The sequence below is a fragment of the Pithys albifrons genome, chromosome 17 (assembly GCF_047495875.1).
Source record: "Pithys albifrons albifrons isolate INPA30051 chromosome 17, PitAlb_v1, whole genome shotgun sequence".
Taxonomy (NCBI): Eukaryota; Metazoa; Chordata; class Aves; order Passeriformes; family Thamnophilidae; genus Pithys; species Pithys albifrons.
The window spans coordinates 6211036-6229890 of record NC_092474.1 but is presented as its reverse complement, the minus strand read 5'-3'; the positions used below and the strand labels follow the sequence as shown (position 1 = coordinate 6229890).

Sequence of the window (18855 nt, the reverse complement as noted above, 5' to 3'; positions counted from 1 at the left end):
AGGGCAAGTGGGAATGGCTTCACACTGACAGAGGGCAGGGTTAAATGGGATATTAGGAAGAAATTGTTCCCTGGGATGGGGGAGGCCCTGGCACAGGCTGTTCAGAGAAGTTGTGGCTCTTCCATCCCTGAAGGTGTCCAAGGCCAGGTTGGACAGGGCTTGAAGCAACCTGGGATAGTGGAAGGTGTCCCTGCCTGTGGCAGTGGACGTGCTGGAACAAGCTGGTCTTTAAGATTCCTTCCAACCCAAACCTTTCCCTGATTCTGTAACTTAATATCCAGTGTGCTAGCAATTAGATCCTCATTTTGGAAGAAAATTTCATGTTGGCTGTAGTGTGGGACTACAGGGCAGACAGGATTGCACTTCTGTGAGTGTAAACCTTTCTCAGGTGAACCTTGGGGAGGAGGGTGCCAGTCCCCCTGTGACTGTATAAAAGCTGAACATCATTTAACACCTGGAGACACCTTGCCTGGAAGCAACAGATTTACCTGTGGCATTGCCAGCAATGAGAGAGCAAGACCAGACCTGAACCCGGGTCTGCTGGAGCCCTGCCAGGAAAGGAGGAAGAGAAGCTGTGGCTGAGACAAGAGTAGTCCAGTGTGACTTTACACATCCTGTTAATTAGTGCTCCATCGTGGCTGTTGGCAGGTCATCCAGACCTTGATTTTAGAACATTGACTGTTCCCAAGGGCAAAGAGAAACCCAGCTTTGTGGGAATGATGGGGGTGGTGGCTCGTTCCCCCTCAGCTATGTTTTAATCATCCTTAAAATGTTTAGAGCACCTACTATGTTACAATAAGTGCATAAACATGGTTTCTAAAGTGGTTCTCAAGATCCTGGTCAAAAAGCAGAGTTTATCAACAAAGCTGGCATGGAAACCTGGCTCTACCCCAGCAGCTCTGCAATGTCAAAGTGGTGCCCACAAACACAGGTCTCAAAGCAAAAAGAGGAAGAGGGTTTGGCCAACCGTGGCTTTCATGTTTGCTTGGGATTGAAGCTGTTGTTTCATGAAAAGACTCCATCAGAAAACCACAGGTGAGCTCGGCACAGGAGTGGTGCTGGATGGGAATGTGCTGGAGCAGAAAAGCCAAATAATTGGCATGGACAAAGCAAGGGGGATGTTCCTCTTGGGCTGGTGCCAGGCGGGGTGTTAAAGGGTCCTGTCCCGGAGCTGCACCCTGCGTGGGGGCTGTGTTTGATGGGGCAATGGCCTGGCAATGGCCTGGCAGTGGCCGCTGTGGCATTTCCAAACAACCGGTTTCCAAAGCTTCCCTTTAGGTGGTGATTTGGGCAACGCGAAGGTCCGGGGGAGCTGGCACGGGTCACCCAGTTCCACCCAGCCGGGCCAGCGCCGGAGCGCGGTGTGGGCACAGGGCAGGAGGAGGACGGGGCAAGGGGATGTCGGGGCTCGTGTCCCTCCGAGGAGGGACAGGGACCGCGGGGGCTCCGCGCTGCATCCCGCGGGGAGACAAGGCGGGGCAGCGCGGCCCGAGGAGGGAGAAAGCGCTGCAATATAATAATTACAGATAAACAAAAGAACAAAACCCACCGCAAGAGCGGATTGCGGCGGGTGGGCGGGCAGGATGCGGTGGCCGGGGGGGAAACCTGCCCTTCCCTGGGGCGGAGCGGGGCCTCCCTCCCTCCCTCCTTCCCTCGCTCCCTCCCTCCCTCCTTCCCTCCCTCCTTCCCTCGCTGCCACCGCCGGAGCGGAACCGAAAGCGAAGGCGGCGCCGGCGGCCGCGCTCCGGCCCAGGCTTGCGGGGGCTGGGCGGGCTGCGGGGGCTGCGGGGCCGATTCCCGCCGGGCGGAGCGGCGCGTCCCGCCAGGTTGGTGCTGCGGGAGCGGGCGGGAGGCCGGGCGGGAGGCCGGGCGGGGGATGCGGAGACAAAGCCGCGCCCGGGAGGGACCGGCGGGGGCCGGGATGGAGCCAGGGATGGGGCCGGGGATGGAGCCGGGATGGAGCGGGGATGGAGTCGGGGATGGAGCTGGGCTTGGAGCTGGGATGGAGCCGGGATGGAGCTGGGGATGGAGCTGGGATCGAGCCGGGACAGAGCCAGGGATGGAGCTGGGGATGGAGCCGGGGCTGCGGGCGGAGAACGGCATCCCCTCCGGACGGGGCTCCCCGCGGGCTCGCGGCCGGCCTGTGCGGGCATTCGGTGCTGTCATTTCCCCGTCCCGCTGCGGGGGCCGCCTCGGCCCCGCACACATCCCGCTGCCGCCGGCCCGACACGTGCCGCGGGACGCGGCGGCATCCCGGGAGCGGAGATGGGACAGCGCGGGGGGCACCGCGTGTGTCACAGACCCCGGGAGAGCGCTGGGATCAGGAGTGCCAGGGAAAAATAGGCCGTGGGCTTGGGAAAAGGGGCGGATTTTACGGTCAAGGGGCACAAAAAGGGCTAAGAGAAGGTGTAGCTGGTGGGGCAACTGCGTACAAGGGACAGGTCTCCTTAGAAGCCACAGGCTGGGTTGCTGTGAGTACCTGAATGTGGATTGGAGGTGGGATGCAGCCCCGTGGCCACGTGCACGGAGGATGGAGGTGACAGTGAAGACCAAGAGCAGAGGTGAGATGACCACAGGGAGCTGGTGTGATGGGACTGTGGGCTGTTTGTGGGGCCGTGCAATGCGACAGGGACAGGGGCAGGGTCCTAGGGAAGGACTAGGTTGTCCTCAGGGCTACGGGGACCACGCTGGGGAGAGGGTGTATGGTATCTGTGAGCACTGGGGTTCCCTCCATGGCCCCAACCAGAGAGACAGCCCCTCTCCTGGGAGAAGGAGCCTGATCATTCCTCCCAGCCCCTTTCCATCAGCACTTTGGGGAAAAATAGCCAACAAACCCAGAAGCTTTGTCTGATGGGCCAGCACTGTGCCAGGGAGGTAATTTGGGGGGGGCTTTGCTTTCAACTCAGCCCTAATGTCTTTTAAGTGGCATTCAGAAAGTGCAGAGCTGCTCTTGTTTCCTCTCTTGTGGGCATTGCAGGCTGGAGCTAATTATTTCCAGGAAAGCTGGAAGAAGCTTGTCAGTGCTGGACAAGCTGATGGTGGTGGCCTGAGCTCATCCCAGCCCATGCCCAATGCAGGGTCCAGAGCTTACACTCTTGGTTTGGGATACTCATTATACATTGCTTAATCCTCAAGGTTATAAAACATCTTGGTAAAGATGTTTTGGGAACTCCTATTGAAACCTGCCTCTTAGGTTTCATCCCACTAAATACTCCCAGCCTGGCCTTGCATTTTCCCCCCAGTTCTTTCCACCTGGTGGATGGGCCAGGCAGCACAAGAGGCTCTTCCCTTCACGCCAGGGCTGATGAAAAGCTTCCCTGCTTGGGCACAGGGACTGGGTGTAGATGGGGACTGGTGCCTGTTGTCAGTATCTCATAATTTTGGGTGTCCTCTGACTTCTAAAGAAGCAGCTGAGAGATTTTTTTCCCATTAGAAGTCAGGTGAGGGTGCATATGGTCTTTGTATACTACGGTGACTAATACATTTCTGGCAAGGTCTGCACTCACCCGTAGGAAGGGAAACTGTGATCGATGCCCCCATTGCTGCAGATGACACCACTCTTGGCACGGGCACTTCCACCGCTGACCGTGACCAGGGAAAGCAAAATAGCCACTGGACTCTGCCCAGAGAGACCAATAAGTACCCTGGGCTGGCACTGGTTGGCTTTTAACCACGGACCTTCAGTGGCAGCAGGGGAGGATCCTCTGTGAGTAAAATCAGCTCTGGTTTAGGTGGTTTGAGTTGAGTTTTGTTACAAACAGCCTGTTCTGCAGTGTGGGAGCTGATCCCCAAGGAAGGATGGATGGAGGTGTCACTGTCAAGTCTTATTCCCTTGGGAGGGTCTGATCCTGACACTGTGTCTGGCCTTGCCACAGGGAAGCACATGGAGGGAGGAAGGCAAGTGTGTGGCAGCACCATCCCATCGCCCGCCCTGCGTCTGTGGGAGAAACAGCTCCAGGGAGGGAAGGGCAGGCTGAGCCATCCATATGCTCCGATTTAAATCTGTGCAGCCAGTGCTGGCTGCAAGGTGTCATCCTCTGCACTCCCCCAGAATCCATCAGTGTGTTCCCATCCGGGGGGGGCTGCATCCCATCAGGGACCAGGCAGGGACGAGGCGCTCAAAGCGGAGCTGGGGCAGCCCGAGGGGGCTGCGAAAGTCGCTTCACCCGCGCAGGGGCCGATTTCACTCCCATTTGTTTCTGCTGCAGCCACGTGGACACTGAGTGAGAGGAAGAGCTGCTGCCAGGGTTTCACAGACCTCTTTTCATTTTAATATCCCTCTCCTTGCTGAATTAGATGCGAGACTGATTGCTTCGATAATCCTGCTGCAGCCGCTATGGGTTACGTATGGATTGCAGCCAAAAGCTGTGCCGATAAATCATTCCTATACACCAGGCTGTTATATTTCCTGAGGATTTTGTGGGCATGTGCTGCTCCCTTTTACGTAAGGATCTGCTGGAGTTCATACTAGAATGTGCTGCTTTTCCCCAGCGAAGGACCCGGATGGGTTGGTGAAACCAAAGCCTCCAGGCTGTATTTCTCCTCTTTGGGTCTGTTCTTCCCATCCCAGCTATTTCACTTTTCCCTCTGGCAGGGAATACAGCTGTTCTCCTCCACCACCTCCTCCTCAGCCTTCTCGTGTGCTTATTAAGGATAACAGGGCTGTGTTCAACAGTTTGACCCCACTTTTGGGGCTCTCCTGGGGAAGGTGTCATCTCACAGGACAATTTCTGCAAACCCCCATCCTCTGACCCTTTGCACCCACGCAAAGGGAAAACCCCTCAGATTTTCCACTCCAGCCGATGTTATGATGGGGCTTGGATGACTTTTAGCCTGTTTACAGAGCCTGAGGAAGCCTGCTTGAATTAATCAGACTTGATATGTTTATCCTGGTCAAGCCAATTAACTCCCGCCGGCCAGGACACGCTCGGCTCTCAAGTGTGACAGAGACTTCATAACTCAATTTTGCTTTATCCTGGCAAAGTTTAGCAGGAACCCTTGGAAAGTGGGATGCAGGCAGTGGTCTGGGGGCAGGACAGTGCTGTGCCACTGCTGGGGACTGATGCTGCTGCCAGGGATGTTCCTGGGATGGCTTCATCCAATGAGCTGCCTTTTTTGGTGCGGCCGCAGTGCCCAGTGAGGGTACAGGGCACAGCATTTGGGATCAGCTCCGGCTTCAGGGGCAGCTATTTATATGTGCCCGCTGGAGGGGTGCCCAAATCCAGCCAGGAGAATGGCAACCAGCCTGGAGATGCATCCCTGTGGATTTGGGATGAATGGCAGGGAAAGGGGCTGCCTGTTTGCTCCAGTCCATTTGGGAGTGCATTAAAACACTCCCCCAGCAGCGCCGTGGGGCAGTTTGGCTGGGCTGGTGGCTCCCAGCTCCCTCAGCCAGCAAAGCCCCGTCCAGGAGCGGATTCAGCCCCAGCAAACCCGGCATTTCTGGAATAGTTCGTCCTTGTTGCTGTTCATTTGCTTATTTATAGCCTCCCCATCCATCCCTGTGCTCCTCCGAGCAGTGCCGGGCTGGCTTCGGCTCCAGGCCGATCCCACTTGGGCAGAAAAGCTCCGGTTTTATAGATTGGTGTTGAAAACAGCAATTAGGCCATTGTGAAGCCTCGAGGACGGGGGAGACGATTTGATTTCTGCACTTGACCCATAATTTCTGCTGGGCTGATTCACAGTGGTTGTGCTGCGGGTGCATCACGGAAACTTCAATGGAGATGAGTGGAGCTAATTTTAACCGTCCGCCTCGTCGAGGTGTGGGAACCAGGCAGAAAAACGCCTCAGCCCCTGCTCCTGCTTCAGGGCTGGTTGCTTCAGGATATTTTTTTCGCTTCCTTCTGTGGCAACTTGTTAACGTAGAAATTAAAAACAGCACCAGTCTTGCAGCAGGGAAAGGTGATGGTTTACAGCCAATCGCCCATCGAACTGCCCCGGCTGCTGCAGCACGTGTCAATTAACACCATTTTCTCCCCTTTTTAAATTATTAAGTATTTGATTTTTTAAAAAATTCTTTGTTGCTAACAGTTTTCTCATTTATCTCAAGGTCCAGAGACCTGAGTTTTGCACAGAAGGCCATAAGGGAACCTGGGGTGAAGAAGAGAAATCGCTGGCAATGACGGGCTGTAGGAGGAGGCAGTGAGTCAGGGGGCTCATCCTGCACCCCACAATCGGTAAGCAGGTCCCTGTGCCCCTGAACTCCTTCCTTTGGGGTGTGTTTGGCAGAGATGTGCCCTCTCTGTGCAGCAAAGCAGGGAACCCAGCGGTATTTATGCCGGTGGAGTGCAAGGTTGGATCCTGCCTCTGTAAAGTAACATCTTTGGGGTATTTCCATAGTGGGGGTGATAGAGTTGTTTTTCCCTGCAGGCGTTCAAATAAAAAGGTGGAAGGAGCAGTGGCAGCAGCCTTGGGACTGGGGCTGGCTCCAGCCTGGGGTGTCCCCTGTGGCAGGGTGGGTGCACATCCCCAGTGCCATCATGTGCCTCTGCCCTTGGCTTTACCATTCCCTGTGGAATGGACAAATCAATCTGCTATGACCAGCGGGAGAAAATCCTGCTTTCCAGGGAAGCTTGGCTGACCTGACCCATCCTGTGTTTGCAGGGACACCTCCCCATCACAGCATGGCCAGGATGAGGCCGTTGGTCACCCCACCCCACCACGTGTGCCTGGGATCTCGCCCACCCTGCGGCCCCTCTGCCGTGCCGGAGGCTGCGGCCGAGCCCCTGTGGTGCTGTGGGACCACGCGGCGCTGAGCCCCCGTGGCGCTGAGCCCCCGTCCTGCCGGCATGGCCTCGCTCATCGTGGTGACCGAGCACGACGCCACGGCCAGCATGAGCGAGGAGGAGATGGACGTGCCCAGCAGCCAGGGCTTCAACGACGGCCGCAAGCTGCACCTCTCCGGCCGAAAGCTGTCCCTGCAGGAGCGGCCGCAGCCGGCACGCTCGCCCGGCGACAGCGACAGCACCAACGAACGCTTCATCTACCCATCCCTGCCCTACTCCCCCGTGACGTCCCCACACTCCTCCCCGCGGCTGCCGCGCCGGCCCACGGTGGAGTCGAACCGCGTGTCCATCACGGGACTGCAGGTGAGGGAACCAGCACCACTCCCAGGGTGGTCCCCACCATGGCGTTGCTTCTCACTGGGTTTTTTTGTCTGCATGTTGGTGGTTGGGGTGGTGGGATATCCTGGGCCATCCTGGGCCATGGGGGTGTCCCTCAGGAAGGTGAGATCCCCAACTCACCATTTCTTGTGCCTTTTGCTGATGCCACCAGTTCTCACGGCTGCGTTTTGGGGAAGGTGGGAGCTTATCACGCTTCTCTTTTTCTCCTCCTTAAAAATAAAAAATAACAGAGATCACTAAGATCCAAAGAGAAAACAGCCCTGCCTGCTCCCAGTCTGACAGAAAACAGGCAGCAAGAGGCTGCTCTGTCCAGAAGAAATAAAATTACTTGGCGCCAAGTTGCCAGTGTTAAACCCCCGGGCTCTCCCAGCCCACTGCACTCTCGTGCCATATGAGCAGACAGTGTCGCCTGCCTGGCCATTAACATTGGCAATTAAACATCTATAAACACACCAGAGCGTGGCCTGGTGGCTCTTGTGGCTCAAGAATCAAAGCTGCCCAGCCCCACATGGGTGCCTGGGCAGAGCAGGATGGGGGTGAGTTTGCAGAGAAAGTTTTGCTGGAGATGGAAAAGGAGGAGACCAAACGTGAGTGGTTTGGTGGCTCGTGTGTGACCCCCCTCTCTCCCCACAGGACTGTGTGCAGCTCAACCAGTACAAGCTGAAGGATGAGATTGGGAAGGTGAATATTGGCTGGGTTTGGGGAGGGATGGGGGGAATTGGGCTGGGAGGGTGTTGGTCTTGCTTGGCAAGTTCAGTCATTCATCACGGCAGCTCAGCTCTTTTGTTCCCCTGGTCTGTTCTGAGTGGTGGTGATTGAATTGTACATTTTTTAGAATTCTTACTAATTTTCCCCATTCCCCCTCCCTCCCACAAGATGAGGCATTTGAAGCTGTTCTTTGCTGTTGGTGTGATGTCAGAGCGTACACCCCACTCCTCCCAGCATCGCCCACCAGCTCTGTGGTCCCATGAGGGTGGGTTTGTGGAGGGGTCCAGAGCCTGGTTTGGTGATGTGGGTTTTTTTGGACTGTCCCTAACTGGTGCCCCATGGCTGTGCCCATCTCCAGGGCTCCTACGGAGTGGTGAAGCTGGCCTACAACGAGGATGACAACACCTACTATGTGAGTAGTGCATGGCCCTGCAGGGGGCACGGATGGACCCCTCTCTGAGTCCCCCTTGCCTCTTCCCACCAGCCCCATTTTGCACCTGCTTTGCCCCAACTTCCACACCTGCTTCACTCTTGCAGGCAATGAAGGTTCTCTCCAAAAAGAAGCTGATGAGGCAGGCGGGCTTCCCTCGTAAGTGGCACCAAGACTTTAGGGTGGGGGATGTTTTGGGAGTCCTGGGGGCCAGTGCCACCCACACAAGCCCGTGTTTGTCTCGCCCCCAGGCCGCCCACCGCCCCGCGGGGCCAAGGCTGCCCCTGAGGGTGTCCTGCAGCCCAAAGGGCCCATCGAACAGGTCTACCAGGAGATTGCCATCCTCAAGAAGCTGGACCACCCCAACGTGGTGAAGCTGGTGGAGGTAAGAGCTGGCCAGCCCCCTTCCAAAACTCATCCTGAGCAGGTGGAGGGAAGACACCAGCCCTGGCAGGTCCTGCCTTTGGGAGACTGGTCTTTTCCTTGGTTTCAAAGGTTTTTTTATTCTTGCCTCCCAAGAGAGGATTTTTTTCTTCCTTGCCCAGAAAGGGAAACACAGAAAAATGTTGCTTCCTTGGAGGAAACAAGTGCTCAGATGGGGAAGAACTGGTGTTTCTGTGGGTTCAGCAGTGCAGCCTCTGCCCACTGCCTGTATGAAACAGTCCAGAAAATCAAGAATCAAAGATGTGCAGGCTGGAGTTTATTTGGCTCATGAGTCAGTTGATGCTTCCTGTGTGTTTTAAATATTTGCTGCCTTGAAGTACAGCTACATCTCTGTCCTCCTTTTTTTTCCCCACCCATGTGGGTAGAAACTCGGAGATGAGCAGACCGTGCTGATGGCGCAGATGGTGCAGAACTGAGATGCCTGCTAAATAAAACATCACCATGTTTAATTTGCAAGGGTTTTTTTGGTGCTGTTTAATTGCCTCTCTGCTTCCTTCGGCAGGTCCTGGATGACCCCAGCGAGGACCACCTGTACATGGGTAACTGCCTCCTGCCCTGGCGTGTCAGAGGGGTGGGGCAAAATGTTCCTGCTGTGTTTTGAGGTGGCTTTGTGTGGGGTTGGGTCTGCCCATCACTGGGGGTATAGTCTGGAGGAGCTGGAGGAGCAAACGGAGTACAGTCTGGTTGTGAACAGAGGCACTTCGTTGGCTTTAATTCAACATCAGGACATGCTTTGCCATGCAAGGCACCAGCATTGATTATTCTCAGCTTCGAAGCTGGGCTGATAGGAAGTAGTTTTATTTGTTTGGCTTTGAGAACAAGGCACAGGCTGATCATCCATGATACAAACAAGCCACTTGCCACCCTGTCTGGCAGACCAGAGGGGTTTGCTGGATGCAAATACACACTTTTGGAAGAAGAATTCCTATTCCATCATTTATGTTCAGCCTGTACTGGTGGAGGAGTGTGTGATGCCTTCATGGCCAAGCACAGAGGTTTGCTCAGGGTGTGGGCTGGGCCTTTTTGGTGGCAAACTGAGGGTTTTAGTGTGCCACGAAGGGCACGTCACGATGCTGAGGCTGCAGCGCTGAGAAGGCATTTGGCAGCATCCCCTTAACTGAAATGGGAGCAACCCAAATGCCACATGCCTTGCATAAGATGGCATCTCCTTTTTAAAAATAGCATATTATTTTTAGAATTTTTGTCATTAAAATAATTGCTTTTGTGCTGAGACTGCTCGGAGGAGCTGTACCCTGTGAGCGATCTGTAATCACCTTCTCTTTGTGTTGCAGTGTTTGAACTGGTGAAGCAGGGGTGAGTACTGGATTCCAGATTCAAACCTACCAGTGCATGAGCATTACATGAGGGTTTGTGGGTGGCACAGCTTGGCCACCCAAGCTGGGTGTGGGGTGCAGAGGTGATGGGCAAGTTCATGGTGGGGCTCCCACAGGTCTAAGTAGCGTCTCCCCAGTCTAGTTACAGCTGTGCACACCCTTTATGTGCCTGTGTTTGGGGTTGTGTGCTGTCACCAGCGGGTGGCAAAGCCTCCAGGACCTGTTTCAGCACATCCAGATGGGGAATGAACTCCATCCTCTGTTGCCTTTGCAGCCCCGTGATGGAAATCCCAACCCTGAAACCTCTCAGTGAGGACCAGGCTCGGTTCTACTTCCAGGATCTGATCAAGGGCATTGAATACTGTAAGTGTCTCTGCAAAAAGGATGGGATTTCTCCTTTTTTTTTTCCAAACACCTGGAGCTGGCCTTTCTGCTGGTGTATGGTGCCATTTCTGGTGGCTCATACCATCAAGGAGTTTTGAATTGGGCTGGCCATCCCAGCCATGTGGAGACCTCGTGGCTGCTGTACTGCATCACTTGTTCTCCCTCTGGCTGCAGTACACTATCAGAAGATAATCCATCGGGATATTAAACCTTCCAACCTCCTCGTGGGGGAAGATGGGCACGTCAAGATCGCTGACTTTGGGGTGAGCAACGAGTTCAAGGGAGCTGATGCCCTTTTAACCAACACAGTGGGCACTCCTGCCTTCATGGCCCCTGAGACACTCTCAGAAACCAGGAAAATCTTCTCTGGAAAGGTATTTAACAGCAATGTGAGGGGGCTTGGACTAATCATCCCGTGTGTTGCAGATCTAACTATGGTTTGTCCACTCTGCAGGCTTTGGATGTCTGGGCCATGGGGATCACACTGTACTGCTTCGTGTTTGGGCAGGTAATGACATGGATTTTTCAGTGCTGTTGGTGTTTGAGGGGGTCGGTATGTGGTGGGATTGGCACCCTACATCCCTCTGTGAGCCAAGTGGAGATGGGGATGTGTGGGTGGAGATGAGGAACCTCTGCCTGTCCCTGGGATGGAGGCAGCCAAAAGGGCTATGTTCCTTTTTTCAGGGCAGATTTTTTTCCCCCTGTGCCTGGGCAGGTTTTTTAGGAAAGGAGCTCTTGCATTAATTGGTAATTTTTGGTCAAATGCTATTTCTGTTGCATTTAAAAGGGATATTGATACAATAGGAATCTTCTGAACTTTCCCTATAACTGGATCCTTGCTCTTCTTCAAACCCCATGAGATCCTGATGCTCCTCTGGCTGCCCCACTACTGCCTCTTAACAGAGGTTATTTCTTTCCTCATTGGTCTTTTTCTCCACATAGTGCCCTTTTATGGATGAAAGGATCCTGAGTTTACACAACAAAATCAAGACCCAAACACTGGAGTTCCCAGACCAGTAAGTACTCAAAAATAAAAACAACCCATCAATCCTTATTTTACAGCTCATGTGAGTTGTTTCTCAGGCACTGCCTGGGTAGGGCTGGCCCTGCTCTGCTGTGGCTTTGCAAAACTCAGGTTCTGAGCCCTTCTATTGGCCTTGGCCATGGAAAACTTCCTTTGTATTGAACATGAAGGCACCAACTCTTAGTCTGCTGTTGCTGAAGAAGGAGCAATTGAAGTTGCAGAGGTGTTTGAGGGAAGGGATTAACCTCTGCAGTTGCTGCCTGTTGGGTGGAGTTGGTGTTGAGGTCTCCCAGCCCTGTACATGTGGGATCACAGCTCAGATTGCCTCAAAAGGGGGTATTTTGCTTCCCTGGGGGGTTTGGGGAGGAAGAACTTTGTGACACCTGCATGTATGAGAACCCAGAGCTGCATCCTTAACCCCAGTCTGCCTGGAAAGGCCCACAGTGGCACTGAGGTGAAGAACAGGCAGCATCCATCCCCTTCCCCATCTGCCTTTCCACAGGCCAGAAGTGACAGACTTCTTGAAGGATTTGATCACACGGATGTTGGATAAAAATCCTGAATCTCGTATTTCGGTCCCAGAAATCAAGGTACTGACCCAGCCCCCTGGTGCTGGCTGTGACTTCACCTCTGGTGGGTTCTCCTTGCTCAGCTTTATTTGGGAGTCAGTTTGATCGTGCCAGGCTAGGTCCTCCCCCTGTGCCCAGGGCCCCTGGGCAGGTAAGTCCCAGCTCCTTCCCCTGCTCCGGGACCTGCTCAGTTTGGGACCTTTGGTGCCTATAGAAGCCACAGGCAAAAGGAAATGCCCTGAGCACAGTATTTCCTCTGCTACCAGGAAAGTACTGTGCAACAGCCTTTCGCAGGAGATTTCTCGTGCTTCGCCCCTGCAGGAGCCTGGAAGGGGCGAGAAGCTGAGAGGATGGAGACTCAGGTAGGGGGAAAGGACTGCGGGGGAATTGCTGAACCGTTTTGTGCTCCTCCTGCAGCCATCCAAGTCACCAGGTGTGTGGGCAAGGAGAAAGAGGGGTTCTGCCTTCCACCGTGGACTCATCCAGGTCCAAGACTAGGGCTCGGTGGGTCTCCCCATCACTGCTGCTCATACCTGTGGCCTGGAAGAAATCGTTCCTGCCTCTTGGTGCTCTCTCATCCATAAGATGAGATTGAAAATAGGTCTTCTTCCCTAAAATCCCCTGAGATGTCCAGGGCTGTAGGTCACCAAGGTTATGGCTTGGTTGTGTAGGTGGGGCCAGCACTGGCTCTGGGTGAGCTGCACCACAGAGCTGTTCTGGTGGTGCCAGGCTGAGCTGGCTCAGATGGCACATCTCTACCCTGCTCCCTGGTGGTTCCAGAGCATGTAGGGGCCGTAGCTTGGACAAGGAGATGCGTTTGCCAGGCTTGTGTTGTTTGAGTTATGAAAAAGAGGAAATCGTCCCTGACAGGCTGTGTTATTAATTGAAGTTGCACCCCTGGGTCACCAAGAATGGAGCAGAGCTGCTGCCCACGGAGGATGAGAACTGCACCCTCGTCGAGGTGACGGAAGAGGAGGTGGAGAATTCAGTCAAGCACATCCCCAGCCTGGCCACCGTGGTGAGTACCAAAGAGTTGATGGTCTGTGGATGCACACCGGGGTCTGTGCTGCCTGCCAGAGTGCACCTGAGCACCTGGAGGTTGCTGCTGAGGGACAAAAGCATGGGCAGGATTAGAGCAAAGACCTTCTCTCTCTTGGAAATAAATGCTACAAGACACTTCAGCATCTCAGCATCTCTCTGGAGGTGGCTGTACCATATGCAGGGGAGTATTTTGGAGCAGTCCCAGTGGGAACTATCAGCGGGTTGCCAGTCCCCATAGCTGAGCTGGCTGCCCAAATGTCCCTCTGTTTGCTCAGGGCTAAAGAGCATCTGGCCCAGAACCTGCCCGCAGCCAGGAGCAGGTGTTTTGGCCAGGCATGAGAAGCTCCTGCCCTGTGCTGCCTGTCCAGCCACAGGGGCTGCGGGAGCTTCCCAGGATGGAGATTTTATCTGGGCCACAATGTGTGCCAGCCCCCGCCTGGAGCTATTCTTGATGACTTCATCTCATCTCTTTTCAAGCTCATATTTTTATTCTCTTCAAGTCCCTGTGGTGGTGAGAGAGGCAGTGCAACCCTGGCCTGTGTGGAAAGTGAAATTCTTGTGGGTTTTGAACCTAATGGTTTTTTTGGGTGCCACCAGAAACAGTGAGCAACACTCACAGTTCCCTGGTGTGGCGTTACCTGCCTGCAGGCACCCAGGCTGTGATTGTTGGAAGTACAGGTCTCCTTCTGAAGCCCCTTTTCCATCTCACAGCCCTGCCCACATCTGGTCCTATTTCTGGAGCTCTTTGCAGTTCAGTACCCTGCAGAAGTCTCATTGACCGCAGATATGTTAATATGCAAATGTGCCTTGTGCTGCTCAGGCTAAAAAAGCAGATGTTTCTCTAATAAGATCACCACTGATGAGGGGTTTCCCCCCTTTTTCCTGTTCAGAAGTGATTTGATCAGTGGGCTCAGTGCTTCTGGTCCTGTTGAAATCCAGGTGTCTTTAGCACAGCTCAAGGCAAATGAGCTTTAACGAGGCTCTTGCCTCTTAAGTAACGTGCTGCCTCCAGGCAGATCTTGTATTTTCACATTTGCATTTGTTCTTCATAATTACCCTCCAGTGCCTGATCTTTGTGCAGCCAACTGCAGGCGTGAAGGCTCCAGTAGGAGATTCACTCATGTGCCTTCAACTCTCCCACAAAACGCCTTTCCCTTTGGATGCATAAGGGCTGTTGATGCACTGTGAGGGGCTCAGAAATAAGGCACAGAGGGATGAGAAGCAACATCAAATTTGGGGTCCCCAGAGCAGGATCCAGTGCTGCTCACCTTGCTGTCTGCTCCCGCCAGCAAAACAAGTTGGGGGATGCCTGGAAAGAGCCACTTCTCTGTTCCCAGCAGTCTCTGATGCTGGGTAACTTAGACAAATGGCCAGCTTTTCAGTTTGGTTTTGATGACTGTTAAGGCAAAAAACTGTGCTGGTTCCTTCCTTCCTTCCCCTCTCCCTTTCCAATGAATTTTTCTGCAAGGTTATCAGGGGGAACTTGGAATTTGCAGGTACTGGATGCAGTAATTAGTAAAACCTCCTTTTAGGGAGAAAGACTCTTCCCAGACTTGGCTTTGTTCTCTTCCAGCCTCTCACACCTACTGTGGCTCTCATGGGTTTCAGATGAGGATGCAGCCCTTGCATTAAGCAGCTGCAGACTTGCAAACATTCTTCCTTCTGGTTTTGGTTTGTTGGTTTTTTTTTTTTAAAAAGAGAATTCTGACTTGTTTTCACAATTACTTGGTCACGAGGGTTGGATATTCCTGTTGCTCTTGAATGAAGGAAAGCACTCCTGATGAGCTCCAATGTGGCTTTGCAGATCTTGGTGAAGACGATGATCCGGAAGCGATCCTTTGGGAACCCATTCGAGGGGAGCAAGAGGGAGGAGCGGTCGTTGTCTGCCCCTGGGAACCTGCTGCCGTAAGTGTCACCAACCCAAAAAGACATCTCCAGCTTGTCTCAGTGCTCCAGAGGAGGAACTGAATAGCTGGGCTTTGAATCTCTCATGGGGGCCATGACTGGGACATTCACACACCCTCTGTCCTTGGAGCTGCTTTATGGGATTTTTCTGGTATCGAGTATCTTGTTCTTCTAAAGGGATGAAAAACATCTTTTTATTGCACTTCCAGCCTGTTATGTGGGAGCTGGTGGGAGGTGACATGTGCTGAGGGTCCCCAGGGTCCCATGGAGGGGAAGGGGCACATACTGCTGTCTCACTGCTTTGCCTTTCTGAGTCACTCAACAGCCATTTTATTTTCTTTGAAAACAGGAAACAAGGCAGCGAAGATAACCTGAAATGCAACGACTTGCCCAATGTGGGAGAGGAGGAACTTCTTTCCTGAACGTTGACTTGGTGGTTCTGTTGAGCAACTCAGTGCAGGGCGCGACAGAGCCCACCCCCACAGCATGGCACGGCGCTATCTCAGTACAATGCTGGCTGTAGAGCTCACATAGCAGCATATTCTCAGACATCCAACTGTTTGCCATAGACATGGAGCATCTCTGGCCACTTGGGCTGCTGACTTCTTGTGGGAGAGGCGCTGGCTGGTGGCACAGAGGTGAGCTGGTCATGCTGGGCAGCGACAGAGCTTTGCGAAAAAACCCCAAACCAAACCCAAAGCAGCCAAACAAAGATGTGTTTGGAACTGCTTTTAGTTGGTTTTCATGCCAAATGATTTCCAGGGACTAAGGCCAGCATCCCACACATCTGTGTGCCCGTTGTGGGCACATGCAGAAGGGTGAAACTTTTGCCAAGTGGAGCCACAGCAGTAAAACCACACACGTGCACTTTGAGAGTTCACGACCTACCGGGAATGTTGTTGCATCTATTTCTTGTCCTGGTTTGTTTTTAATTGACACCTTTCTAACTGCATGGGAACAAAGCAAAAACCCACCTTTTCAGCTTTTTAAAGAATGCCTACATTGTGAGCCAAGTTGTATTAAGCAGCATCTTCAGGACACTCAGAAAGTGAGGTTAATTATCTCTACAGGTAATTAACACCTTTCAAAAGGCCTTGGTGTGCCCAGGACTTGGTATATTAGGTATTCAGTGTATGAAAGGAAAAGGTATTTAAGGGCTTAAGTTCAGTTTGAACTATTTCTGCTGCAGAAATACGAGTGAAAGGTGGAGTTTAGCTGAATGTTTTGAACAATAGAGGAAGCACTAACAGTTTCTTTCTAAATCTTTTACTTGATCTAGGTAGATATATTATTAAATATAAAATTCAGGGTAAAATCCTTCACTTCCATGTACATTACATGGTTTACTACAATTAAAAATAATACAACTTATGCTGTTTTTTAAGTATAGACTTAGGGCTTGCTTAGAATTTAAGATCTTAATGAAATACTTAGATTAGCTAGTAATTTTCAAAGAAACTTTTTGTTTTCCAAACTCCTAATCTGGATTCTGGGGCCAATGCTATGTATTTTTTGCAAGTTAGTTACCAGTAATTTGTGAATGCCTGTGGATCAGAGGCTTGTTAGTAAATTAAGTGTATACCTAATTCATGGATTGTTCCTTATGAAGAGCTCTTTCACCTTCAGTCAGATTACTCTGATTCTTTGTGGTGCTTGTAAAAAATAATAACCTATCACGTGGTGGGAGAGACTCTGATGTCCAGACACACTTCCCCAAGTTCTCTGTGCTTGGACAAAGCTGGAGAACAGCAGAGTGTGGCTGAGCTGGAGAGGAGTCAGGGCTGGCCTGAGGAAAGGGGTCACGGTAAGTACAGCTGTTCTGTGCATGGAGTGTGGGACTGGGGCAGGGAAAAGGTCTGATTCTTCTCAGGCTGATGTGGTGTGACCTTGAATGAGGCATTTAAAATGATGGTGTGCCTGACAGAAGGGGAGCATTAGTCTCCTGAGCTTGTAAGGGACTGCTAAGGCTTAATTCTTCGCCCTCAGGAAGAAGGCACTAGGAGACACCCAATATTTTGATTAATGGTAACATCTCTGCCTGCTCACCCTGCCTTTAGGAAGGGACTGTCCCCTTGTCTTCCTGGATCCTGGGCAGCACAAGCAGCAGCATGCTGAGTTCCTTGGCCCTGCTGCAGTCAGACCTGGCCTGGTAATTCCTGGTTAGGACAGGTTTGTTAAAGCCAGGACAGAGTTACCAAGGGCACAGGTGCCTACAGAAACTGTCCCTTACACCTTTTGATCTCTTAAAGTGATGTTCCCCCTAAATTGCAATTTATGATGGAAACATTGTGCTGCTGGCCTGTCTCCAAAGGCAGTGATGACAGTTTGTGGTGTAGGAGCAATACTGTGGAGTTTGGAGCCATAAGACACGCACTGTTTCCCTCCCTTTTTAGTCCGAGGCTATGCCAAAGCCCTGCAGCTTCAGCTATGGGAAAACCAAACAGGTTTGGGGGCCAGAGTTCTCCAGTTGCCTGCTTCCCCTTTCCTGAACAGGACTTTTCATTGTGGACATGTGTGTGAGTGGGCAGACTGGTTCTCTAACCCTGCAGACGGACTTGACCTGCAAAAAAAAAAAAGTTTGAAAAAACAAGGGGATGTGTTTGTAGCTAGTGCATAGCAGTGTGTGTGGTGACTGTGCTAGAGGTGTGTTGTAGAGACCTCTGTGCTGCCCATGTCCGATTGTGAACCTGCTGGGTGCCTCCTGAGACAGTTTACATTGACCAAACAGGTTTGCCTGGTGCAACCACAGCTTCTCAACAGACTGAGCTGGACCAGCTCCTCATGCCCAGACACACAAGGGCCTCAGATGTTCCCACAGAGCAGTGGCTGAGGGCTGGGTTCTGGAGGATGTAAGCCCAGCACTCCCCAAGGCACTCTCCAGGCCCAGTGTCCCTCCGTGCCAGCTCCACTGGGGCTGCAGCCAAGTGCACATTTCTGAAGGAAACACGAGGCAGATTTTTTTGTTGGTTGGCTCTGATGAAAGCAGAAAGCCTTGGCCACATGGGGAAGATCCCTCTAAATGCATGACCTGTTAGAGAAGCTGTACTGTGTATATAAACCTGCTCAGTTCCCCAGGTGCTGTTCCTTAGTAGTAACGCTTTCTTCTTATAGTGAACATTTTGCTTGTGCCTTGGAACTGGGCTATAGCTTGATTTCCCCAACTCCCCTCTTTTCATGCAAGCCCAGTGCTGACTGGGAGCTTATTGCTGGGTACTAAGCCTTTTTGGCTCTGAAAGCACACAGGAAAGTGCTAAGGGGAAACCAGCCTCTTGTCTGAGTAGTTTTTCATGGTGGGTCCCCTCTTACCTATCAGGCAGTTGATCTGTTTCTTTTCTAAGGTCCTGAACTATTGCTGATTTTTATACTGTTTGTTTAATGACCAAGGCTTGTGTTTCATTCCTACCCCTTTATTATGCATTTAACTTTATCAGGTGTATCAAGTTTAAATACTGTGTATTTACCACTTTTAAATTATGTTACCTAAGAAGAAAGAAAAAAAAACCAAACCAAGTGTTTTTCCACACAGCTGTTCAAGCTTCACTGTACAATACTGAAATAAATGACATGCAACCAAACCCAGAGTTAGCTGATCAAGTGGACTGGTCTTTATCAAGCTGTGAGAGTTTGGTTGTTTGGAGAGGGATCTGAAAGCACTTTCCCATGTCAGTGAGGTCTGGTGTTCCACCATTACTGGGGATCTTGGGGATCAAGGATGAATCCACAGTGGCTCAAGCCACTCCATAATCCAGACTGAGCATTCACAGGCAGACTGGACTCTTGGAAAGGCACTGTTTGACTTGGGACACAACTTAGGGCTCAGCAGCAGGCAAATAAAGAATAAAACAAGATGATAATGTTGTAGTGTACCCACTGTGCTGCTGGAAAATGGCAG

General features: G+C 52.3%; 1 protein-coding gene across 3 annotated transcripts; it reads left to right on the top strand.

The window, feature by feature from the left end:
• Positions 1–1015: 1015 nt before the first annotated feature.
• On the top strand, positions 1016–18544 carry CAMKK2 (calcium/calmodulin dependent protein kinase kinase 2). Of its 3 annotated transcripts, none has more exons than XM_071571724.1 (18): positions 1016–1035; positions 6050–6176; positions 6604–7088; positions 7758–7805; positions 8191–8244; positions 8370–8421; positions 8514–8647; positions 9209–9245; positions 9999–10020; positions 10315–10403; positions 10599–10798; positions 10879–10932; positions 11367–11440; positions 11951–12038; positions 12284–12379; positions 12907–13035; positions 14863–14963; positions 15313–18544. In XM_071571724.1, exons 3-18 carry the CDS (start codon positions 6789–6791, stop codon positions 15383–15385), a joined length of 1551 nt encoding a protein of 516 aa, XP_071427825.1. In that variant the 5' UTR covers positions 1016–1035; positions 6050–6176; positions 6604–6788; the 3' UTR covers positions 15386–18544. The 3 variants fall into 3 exon arrangements, with proteins under 3 accessions (XP_071427825.1, XP_071427823.1, XP_071427826.1); XM_071571722.1 differs by lacking the exon at positions 1016–1035 and adding an exon at positions 1689–1826; XM_071571725.1 differs by lacking the exons at positions 1016–1035; positions 12284–12379 and adding an exon at positions 1689–1826.
• Positions 18545–18855: the final 311 nt, after the last annotated feature.